Raw genomic sequence first — 11,042 nt, forward strand, 5'->3', positions numbered from 1 at the left:
GAGGAGGGAGAATTGCTTGAACTTGGGAGGTGGAGGTTGCAGTGAGTCAAGATTGTGCCACTGCACTCCAGTCTGGGTGACAGAGCAAGACCCCGTCTCAAAAAAAAAAAGAAATGCAGAATCTCTCATACTGGACTAGAGCCTAAAGAAAAACTTAATTTTAAAAAAAGAAATGCAGAATTTTATGCCCACCCAGACCTACTGAATCTGAATCTACATTTCGACACAACCCTCCAGGGATTTGTATGATTCATGTTTGAGAAGAAGTAATTTTAAAGCTACTGGGTAGCTCACAGACTCTCCAGAAAGCCAGAGAGCCAGATTTGGGACTGTTGCCACCAGGTACAACACCCACATCACTCCATAGAGGGGAGGAACCCAGTGCCTGGATCACCAGGCCCCTGGCAAGAACAGAAGGCTGCACCGCTAACAGTGGGGAGCTGCTTTCACAGCAGAGCCGCCATCTCCTCCTCCCTCACCCTGGAGCCCATGTGGGCCCGTCCCTTCTTCATTCTCTAGCTTTCAACCCAAGGCAGATAGAGAAGGTTACTGGGCCGAGGCCACAGCCCATCCCTCAGCTTAGGGGAGACCAGGAGAGGGAGTGGCATTTTCAGTTTAAGTAATGAGGTAAGTTTAAGTAAGCAGAGGTGTGCCTAGGGAGGAAGGGGAGGCTTCAAAACACAAGCAAGGCAGTTCAGCTGCTGTGTGGCCAAAGATTTAGCAGACTCCACTCCCTGCATATGTGGGGGCAGAAGAGTTGTGGAGTACAGCTGTGCCACTACCTGCCCAGTTACCTTTACCAAGGACAGGAATATCTTATACCCTCTGTTTCCTCTGCTTTAATATTACAGAATTTAAATATGATGCTTGCTGTATACACAAGGCTTTACAATTTGCAAAGCATTCCCTTGCATGTGTTTTCATTTGAGCCACAGTACGACTCTTTGTGATAGATAAAGAAGGAATGTAGTGTGATCTCCATTTTACAGATGGGAAGAGAAAGAGGCTTGGAGTGACCAGCCTAAGAGTGCTGAAACTCCAAGTCTTCAGGCTCTTCACAATGCAACCCTGTAACCACAGTCAAGTAGTTAATGTGTGTGAAAGTAAGTTAAACACTGTAATGTGTTATTCCCCTGAAAAGGTGTTGCTTATTGCCCTAGTAATGCTTTATAAATACATATCTAACTTAATTGATTCAGCCACCAAGATGTTGACCCCAGAATCAGTAAAGTAATCCCCTTTCCCTTTTAGTGGCATCCTAAAACGATTACTAGGAACAGTTAATAATTAATGTCAGTGGTGAGGTGCATATTAATGCCACAGAAACCCAGATGGAAGGAGTTGATTAAAATAGTTTCCTTCTTAAGAGTCTTCTGCAGAAAGTAATTGAGAGAATCTCACGTGTTTCTTTTGAGCTCTTTGGAGGAAATAAAATGGCTATCATTTCAATGAACTTCTCAAGTTCTACAAACTCCTTCATCCAGTTCCAGGAGGTAAACGGTAGCTAAAGGACAAGGACAATGACAAGACCAGAATTCAGGTCTTCTGTTCTCAAGATCAGTGTTTATTTTGAGGATTTGTTGTTGTTGTTGTTGTTGTTGTTGTTGTTGTTGTTGTTTGAGATAGCTTCTGGCTCTTTAACCCAGGCTGTAGTGCAGTGGCGTAATCTTGTCTCAGTGCAACCTGTGCCTCCTGGGCTCAAGTGATCCTCCCACCTCAGCCTCCCAAGTAGCTAGGACTACATTGCACGCCACCATGCCTGGCTAATTTTTGTATTTTTTGTAGAGACAGGGTTTTGCCATGTTGCCAAGGCTGGTCTCGAACTTCTGGACTCCTGGACTCCAGCCTCCCAAAGTGCTGGTATTACAGGCAAGAGCCACTGCAACTGCCCTTGAGTTTCTTAAATAATGAGTCTCTTCTGCTTTTTTCTCTAGAAAGATATACAAATTTTGTTTCCTCTTCTCTCTCTTCTAATAATAGGTCACACCCTATGGGTTGCATTTTTTCTTTTTTAAATCATCTGTCATGAATCCTCGGTCTCTAGTTTTCTGTCATTGTTATGACATAAAGTGAAAGCCTCAACACAGTTTTAAATTCAGGTCTCAGATCAAATATGGTTGGCAAATCCTGCCCAATGAAATAAGTTGTCAGCTGAAGCAGTGAAAAAAGAATGAGTGCTTTTTTTTTTTTTTTTTACTGTTATGACATCCCTGCTCTGTAAGTAAATGATGGTAAATATTACTACAATGAAATCTAAACTGGAATTATTTTATTCATGTTCATTTTATTTGACTCTTTTGCAGGGAGAGGAATCCTTTCTGTTTTAAATATATAAGTGTTGGTACATATTTAACCATTTATGGAGTCTCTACCATATAAGAAGTACTGTGGTAAGCATTTTAAATATAGTATCTCAAATCCTCTTGGTGTTATGAACATTTTATAGTGAATGAATAGCTATAATATTAATAATAATACTGGCTACTTTGTACAAGGTAGCCAGCAATAATGCTAGCTACGCTGATTCACATATACTATCTTGTTTGCCCTAACATCTTCCTTATGAGGTAGCTACTATTGTCATTCTCATTTTCCAAATAAGAAAAAAGACGGATTGGAAACGGGCATCGCGCCGCCCGGTGCGCGCCGCACGCCTGCCTCGCTGCGCGGAGTCTCGCGGGCCCCGCTCCCGTCCTCCGCTCGCCTGGCCCGGACCGGAAGCGGCGCCGCACGGCCTCGGCCTGGCGCGGGGGACGGGCACCGGGGCCCGGTCGGACATGGGCAAGAAGCACAAGAAGCACAAGTCGGACAAACACTTCCACGAGGACTATGTAGAGAAGCCCTTGAAGCTGGTCCTCAAAGTAGGAGGGAACGAAGTCACCGAACTCTCCACGGGCAGCTCGGGGCACGACTCCAGCCTCTTCGAAGACAAAAACGATCATGACAAACACAAGGACAGAAAGCGGAAAAAGAGAAAGAAAGGAGAGAAGCAGATTCCAGGGGAAGAAAAGGGGAGAAAACGGAGAAGAGTTAAGGAGGATAAAAAGAAGCGAGATCGAGACCGGGTGGAGAATGAGGCAGAAAAAGACCTCCAGTGTCACGCCCCTGTGAGATTAGACTTGCCCCCTGAGAAGCCTCTCACAAGCTCTTTAGCCAAACAAGAAGTAGAACAGACACCCCTTCAAGAAGCTTTGAATCAACTGATGAGACAATTGTAGAGAAAAGATCCAAGTGCTTTCTTTTCATTTCCTGCGGCTGATTTTATTGCTCCTGGCTACTCCATGATCATTAAACACCCAATGGATTTTAGTACCATGAAAGAAAAGATCAAGAACAATGACTATCAGTCCATAGAAGAACTAAAGGATAACTTCAAACTAATGTGTACTAATGCCATGATTTACAATAAACCAGAGACCATTTATTATAAAGCTGCAAAGAAGCTGTTGCACTCAGGGATGAAAATTCTTAACCAGGAAAGAATTCAGAGCCTGAAGCAGAGCATAGACTTCATGGCTGACTTGCAGAAAACTCGAAAGCAGAAAGATGGAACAGACACCTCACAGAGTGGGGAGGACGGAGGCTGCTGGCAGAGAGAGAGAGAGGACTCTGGAGATGCCGAAGCACATGCCTTCAAGAGTCCCAGCAAAGAAAATAAAAAGAAAGACAAAGATATGCTTGAAGATAAGTTTAAAAGCAATAATTTAGAGAGAAAGCAGGAGCAGCTTGACCGCATTGTGAAGGAATCTGGAGGAAAACTGACCAGGCGGCTTGTGAACAGTCAGTGCGAATTTGAAAGAAGAAAACCAGGTGGAACAACGACATTGGGACTTCTCCATCCTGAGGATCCCATTGTAGGAGAGCCAGGCTACTGCCCTGTGAGACTGGGAATGACAACTGGAAGACTTCAGTCTGGAGTGAATACTTTGCAGGGGTTCAAAGAGGATAAAAGGAACAAAGTCACTCCAGTGTTATATTTGAATTATGGGCCCTACGGTTCTTATGCAACGCATTATGACTCCACATTTGCGAATATCAGCAAGGATGATTCTGATTTAATCTATTCAACCTATGCGGAAGACTCTGATCTTCCAAGCGATTTCAGCAGCCATGAGTTTTTGGCCACGTGCCAAGATTATCCGTATGTCATGGCAGATAGTTTACTGGATGTTTTAACAAAAGGAGGGCATTCCAGGACCCTACAAGAGATGGAGATGTCATTGCCTGAAGATGAAGGCCATACTAAGACACTTGACACAGCAAAAGAAATGGAGATTACAGAAGTAGAGCCGCCAGGGCGTTGGAGTCCAATACTCAAGACAGGTTCATAGCGCTGAAAGCAGTAACAAATTTTGGCGTTCCAGTTGAAGTTTTTGACTCTGAAGAAGCTGAAATATTCCAGAAGAAACTTGATGAGACCACCAGATCGCTCAGGGAACTCCAGGAAGCCCAGAATGAACGTTTGAGCACCAGACCCCCTCCCAACATGATCTGTCTCTTGGGTCCCTCATACAGAGAAATGCATCTTGCTGAACAAGTGACCAATAATCTTAAAGAACTTGCACAGCAAGTAACTCCAGGTGATATCGTAAGCACGTATGGAGTTCGAAAAGCAATGGGGATTTCCATTCCTTCCCCCGTCATGGAAAACAACTTTGTGGATTTGACAGAAGACACTGAAGAACCTAAAAAGGCGGATGTTGCTGAGTGTGGACCTGGTGGAAGTTGAGGCTGCCTGGTATTTGATTATATATTATGTACATACTTTTTCATTCTTAACTTAGAAATGCTTTTCAGAAGATATTAAATATTTGTAAATTGTGTTTTTAATTAAACTTTGGAACAGTGAAAAAAAAAAAAGAAAAAAGACGGATTAAGAAACTTGCCCATAGTTCCTTAATTAGTAAATGTTGGAGCCCATGTCCAACCTCATGTAGGTTCATTGCCAAAGCCTGTTGGCATCCCGAGAACAGGTTACCTCTAAGTTTTGGTAAATTCTTCAAACACTCTTACCTTTGAAAGCCTAATACAGCATAGGCTCTAGCACCTGACAAACTTGGCTCCAAATCCTAGTGGATCTGTTTGGCAATTACCATCAACAGGGTTTCTCCTGTTCCCATAAGCAAGTCATCTTTGTAGCCAGTGGGAAGAGGAGAAAAGAACGAAAGCACGTGCCCCTTTTTTATAAGAGCGTGAATGATTTCTGTTCCCATCCCATTCGTCAGAACTTAGTTTTACAGATTATCCTGGGGAGGCTTGGGAATGCTGATTTCAGACTAGGCAGTTATGTGCTCAGCCAAAATTTACAGATTTTACTAATAAGTAAAGGGAAGAACAGATGTTGGATAACCAGGCAACCAGGAGTCTTTTCCTCCCTGAGTTTTGGTACTCTGTGACCTTGGACAAGTTTCTGATCTTGTCTGAGCTTCAGTTTTGACCTGTGCAAAATAGTATCATGCCTGTAATCCCAGCACCTTAGAAGGCCCACGTAGGCAGATTGCCTGAGCCTGGGAGTTGGAAACCAGCCTGGACAACATGGTGAAATCCTGTCTCTACAAAAAATCCAAAAATTAACCAGGCATGGTGTCATGTGTCTGTTGTCCCAGATACTCCGGAGGCTGAGGTGGGAGGATCATTTGTGCCTAAGAGGTTGAGGCTACAGTAAGCTGTGATCTCACCACTGCACTCCAGCCTGGGTGACAGAGCAAGACCCTGTCTCAAAAAGTAAAAAGAAAAAAGAGTCTCTGAAGGAAGGCTATGTTTGAATGGGACTCTTCACAACAGCCAACTGTCTGAATTGCAAGAAGTGATGGCTGAATCAATATTAGGCCCTTAAAAATCCATATTCTGACTTTGGAAGTATCTGCAACTTACATTTCTACAGACTGAAGTTAAAATGTGCATAAGTGGGCCGGATGCAGTGGCTCATGCTTTTAATCCCAACACTTTGGGAGGTTGAGGAGGGCAGATCACCTGAGGTCAGGAGTTTGAGACCAGCCTGGCCAACATGGTGAAACCCTGTCTCTACTAAAAAAAAAAAAAAAAAAAAAAAAAAAAAAATTAGCCAGGCACGGTGGCATGTGCCTGTAATCCCAGCTACTTGGGAGGTTGAGGCATAAGAATCGCTTGAACCCAGGAGGTGGAGGTTGCAGTGAGCCAAGATGGTACCACTGCACTCCAGCCTGGGTGACAGAGTGAGAGTCCGTCTCAAAAAAAAAAAAAAAAAAAAGTGCGTAAGTGGTGCCTGATGGTGACCACTGAAACTGGGAACCAGAAAATTTCCAGATGTGGCAGTATGGTATATGTCATTATTGTGTTGCTGTTGTGCTGCTATTTTTTGGGCATTAATTGAAACTGCCCCAATAACTGAAAGACATATGATAATCTTAAAATCTGATATACCTATGATGTCTTGGGTGATGTCAGAGAAAAATTCTGATGAGGAAGCCATTGACCAGAAGAGCTGACTCTGTAATAAAATGGAAATGGTTTATACAGGAATATACTACTGGAAGAATGCAAGGAGGTTCTCATCGTATGCATGAATGGGTAGCCTCATTTCCTCTAGGACACACTTTGGAACCCTCTGAGAAACTACCAGACTGTATAACCACCTGGTGGTTGGGGGGGTCCTTATAAACAGCCCTTGATTGATCAACAAAAAGCTGCTTGGTTTACAGATAACAGTTTCACAGTGGATGGTCAGCATCCTGTTTGGAAGGCTCTGCACTGTGACCAAATAATGCAAAAATTCTAATTGAAGAAGTTGAGAACAAATAAGCTCAGTGGCTTGATTGCCTGCTGGTTTTCTCACAATGATGGAAGAATTGAACAATTCCCCAAAGTCTGGGTGCATTCCAACTCATGGGCATTGGCCAGTGGATGGCTGGCTACATGGTCAGGAAAATGGGCAATGGAAAACTGGATTCTTAAAGGAATGTCCATATGGATCATGGCCCTATGAACATCAGTAAGAATTTAAAGAATGCAACCAGGCATGGTGGCTCATGCATGTAATCCCAGCACTTTGGGAGGCCGAGGCATGCGGATTGCCTGAGGTCAGGAGTTTGAGACCAGCCTAGCCAACATTGTGAAACCCCGTCTCTACTAAAAATATAAAAATTAGCCACGTGTGGTGGTGGGCGCCTGTAATCCCAGCTACTTGGGAGACTGAGGCAGGAGAATCGCTTGAAGCCAGGAGGCGGAGGTTGTGGTGAGCTGAGATTGCGCCACTGCACTCCAGCCTGGGTGACAGAGCGAGACTTTGTCTCAAAAAAAAAAAAAGAATTTAAGGGATGCATTAAATAAGACACATCAATGCTCATGAGAAGAACCTCTTTTCCAACCTGAAAGTGATTGCAACTTTAAGTCAAAATCTTGTTGCACTTACTTGAGGTGGCCAACTGGGTCCATGAAGTGAGTGGACATGGGGAAGTGGCAGCAATGCAGAGAGGGGTAATCATAGACACATATTCCTCTGCACCCTCAGAAGCACAAAGTGCCAGGAACTGTCCTGTCTGCCAGCAGGAAACACGAACACTGCAGACAGTAATGGGGCAGATTTCCTCAGGGTAGGTCCCTGGTGCAGAGCTGACAGAGAAACTTTATTATGCCATCAGTGCCAGTTGCCTTGGAATGGGTCCTGACAGGAATAGACACTCCGGACCATACTTTGCATACCCAGTGGTGGACGCAAATGCTCAAAACACCATAAAAGGAATGGAGCAAAAATACTACACCGTGTAAAACCACTGAGTTACATTTCTTTAAACCAAAGAATATACTCTATGGCCCATAATGTCCAACGGTGGAAAAAGAGGTATCACACCAAATGGATACATCATGTTTCTTACCACCCTCAGAGGAATAGCTTGATAGAGAATTGGTAGGGGCACTGGTAACATTTATTGTCCCAAACATAAGGAGATAAGGTATGCGGGGCTGGCTTACACACGTTCATGCTTGGGTGCTCAGATTCAACATGATGGGGGCCAGGGGCAGGTCTCCAGTCAGTAGATTCTTCTGCTTTTCTGGTGGATTTGGGGGAAAGGGGATGACTAGAATGCTAGTATGACTGTACAATTATTCCCACATCACTTTAACTTCCTCTTTTCCTAACTGATACAGTGTTCCTGCCAGCAGGGCTACAACTCTAGTGCCAGAAACAGGAATGAAGTAGGGATGATCTCTAAGCAAAAAGTGTAACTTAGCCTTTAAATATCTATGCCAGAATTCTGAAGGGCCTAATGGGTTGGATGGTGCCTTCACCCTAACTGGCATAATTGGGGTTGACAGTGAATGCAGCTATATTGCATGGTGGTTGAGAAAGCCCACTGGTCTATACCCTTTATTCCTACTCTATACGAATACTAGTGGTCTAAGAGGTAGGTACTTGCTAGAGTGGTGTTGCTGCCTGCAGTCTGGACCAGCACAGTGGTTGAACTTAATATCTCTTCCACAGGTGGAAAAGTCTGGGTAAAAATCAATGACAAGTGGAGAGAAGGAGCAATAGTATTGTTGGAAGGAAGAGAATAAAAAAGTGGGTTATGCAGCAAGGGAAATTCAATATTACAACTGTGCCTCTAGAGAGGCTTAGCGTAATAGAAAGATCCTGTCTCTTAGAACAATTAAACTAGATACCAGAAAGTACAGCTATATATTTGCCAAGATTATCCCTCCTTTTGGAACCCTACAAGGTCAAATGGAAATCTGCATACCTGAATGGCATTGCTCTGGGAGACACTTTAGCCATTAGATAAACTGAATGAATTGCTAGCGACTGAGTGGAACTCTAGTAATGTTCCAGTATTTTTTACTTTTATTTTTCATCTCCTACAACAGAGATTATTAAGTTAGGAATTTTCAGGAACTGCATCCTGCTGGGCCACTGGGGAGATTTGTTTATAATAACCTTATGGACCTCCAGTCTTAAGAGCGTTCTCTGGGGATACTTGTAGCTTAAACAGATACAGTATTACTACCTTCACACCAGGAATAGATCAGAATAAGACATATCATGTGGAATACTTAGCAAGGACTGTTAGTATAGTTAGCCTACCTTCAGAACTGGCCATTGGCCAGCTCCCAGGAGACAACCTCTAAGCCCTTAGAATATTCTGCTGGATGAGAGTGCTTTTGTATGGCTGAGGTCTTGGGCCATGCTAGACTCATTTAACCACATAGGTTTATGCTAATAATGTTATATGTAGGGAATGCCTATTTTTGCTCTGGGAAAAGGGCTGGTGTCTTGTGTCTGAGGCCAGTCACACAGGGGCTACATGGCTGATCCGCAACAAAAACCCCATTCCAATGTCTGGATGTGCTTCCCTGGTTGACAACGCCTCTCACACGTTGCCACATATTGTTGCTGGAAGAGTGCACAAGAGCACACTCTTGTGCAACTCCAGTGGGAGGGGACAGCTGGAAGCTTGTGCCTGGTGTCACCTGGACTTTGCTCCATGTGCCTTTTCCCTTTGCTGATTTTAATGTATATCCCTTCACTGTACTAAAACATGTTTCACAAACTATATATATTTAGTAAACTACAACCATGAGTATAACAGCTTTTCTGAGTCCCATGAGTCCAAGTCAAAGTCACATCAATAAAAGGATTTTTAACTTTAACGGACATATGAGGAAGCAGGTAGGACGGCCTCCCTTGCTTGCTCCCACAGACCCTTGGAGTGCCCCAGGCCATGGATGACACAGCAGTGTCATCAGTGGTTTTCTCTCCACCCAATGGCTTCTTCAGAAACACTGGGGTCCTTGAGAATAGAGATCGTCTCTTATCTCTGCTTCTGTAGTTTCTGGAGGCAGCGCTTGGGATATAGTAGATACTGGAAATGTTTATAGTGTGAATGCTTTACAAAAATATGCTTCAGTCTTACTTAGTTTGTGAATGTTAATCTCAAAGAGACTGACATATAACTTTATAAGATAATACTATTTTACCTAAAGAATGCTTCCAGTCACAAGTCTGAAGTGAAGTACATACGGGCAGATGTAGGATAGTTTTCTTAGCACTAGCATGCAAGGTAGCACTACAAAGATTTACTGTGTAGTGCAGTGACAAAAGTTATCCAAGTCACTGTTAATTAAAGACATATTTTTATTAGATGCTGAAGGCAACTTCAAAATTAAAATCCCACTTTTTATTGGGCAAGCAGTCAAGGAAAGGCACCCTGTAAATTTATAAAATGGGTCCCCAATTAAACTCACTGTTTTTGGAGTCTGAGTCCAGAACATTCCTTATAAATTCTTGAACATATTTGTGTGCAATTTGATTTCTGTTTTTATGTCCAAAACACTAAAGTTCTACACAAACCAGAGAAGATCTCTTTCATAAAAGGTACAGTCTCCTGTATTTCAACTCCAGCCCCAAATATCTTCATCATGGGCTTGGGAGTCAGAAAGGTTCATCTTATATTAGGCATTAGACTCTTATGCAGTCCGTCTGTTTCAGAAGACCCAAACCAACCTCATCCCCCTCACTTCCTGAGCTGCTGCTTAAATTACAGAGTTTTATTGGGTTGGGAGGAAGACAGGAAGAGTTCCAAACCATGAAGTAAATGGTAAACAATAAAATATTGATGGCGCCAAAAAGAACCTGAGGGAATCGCAGAAGGCTGACATTTCTCAATAGCCCTGTGGATCTTATAAAATTGCTTAGCCATATGTCTAAGAGTAATAAAACACAAATAAACTACACAAACTCCAATTATGAGAGATGCTAAGTCTTTCAAACAATAAAAAAATTAAATCCTTTATTTAAAATGTTGCCACTTTGATCTGTTAGGAGCTATAGGCAGATAAATTTTAAAAATATTTAGATTTGAAAATAAATACCTAAAAAAATCCAAACTCAGAACTGCACACCACAACACATAGCCTCCAATGTATCATTATTGTTTTGAAGCCTATAAGCTTCTGGGAAAAGAAAAAGGATAAAAGAAGCTTCTGATAAAAGAAAAAGAAAAGGATTTGAGATCTTTTGGAGAACATAGTATCTTGAAAGAAATTTAAAATGCATTCCTTGGTGATTT

At 42.8% G+C, this 11,042-nt stretch overlaps 1 protein-coding gene across 1 annotated transcript; it reads left to right on the forward strand.

The window, feature by feature from the left end:
• The first annotated feature begins 2,754 nt into the window (after positions 1–2,754).
• Positions 2,755–4,835, forward strand: LOC460817 (bromodomain-containing protein 7-like). Its single transcript, XM_054681222.2, is given in 2 exon segments — positions 2,755–4,299; positions 4,302–4,835. Coding segments are annotated over 2 exon segments (1,950 nt in total). The 5' UTR covers positions 2,755–2,777; the 3' UTR covers positions 4,730–4,835.
• The last annotated feature ends 6,207 nt before the right edge of the window (positions 4,836–11,042 follow it).

Source organism: Pan troglodytes, chromosome 2, assembly GCF_028858775.2.
Source record: "Pan troglodytes isolate AG18354 chromosome 2, NHGRI_mPanTro3-v2.0_pri, whole genome shotgun sequence".
In the NCBI taxonomy this organism is placed as follows: Eukaryota; Metazoa; Chordata; class Mammalia; order Primates; family Hominidae; genus Pan; species Pan troglodytes.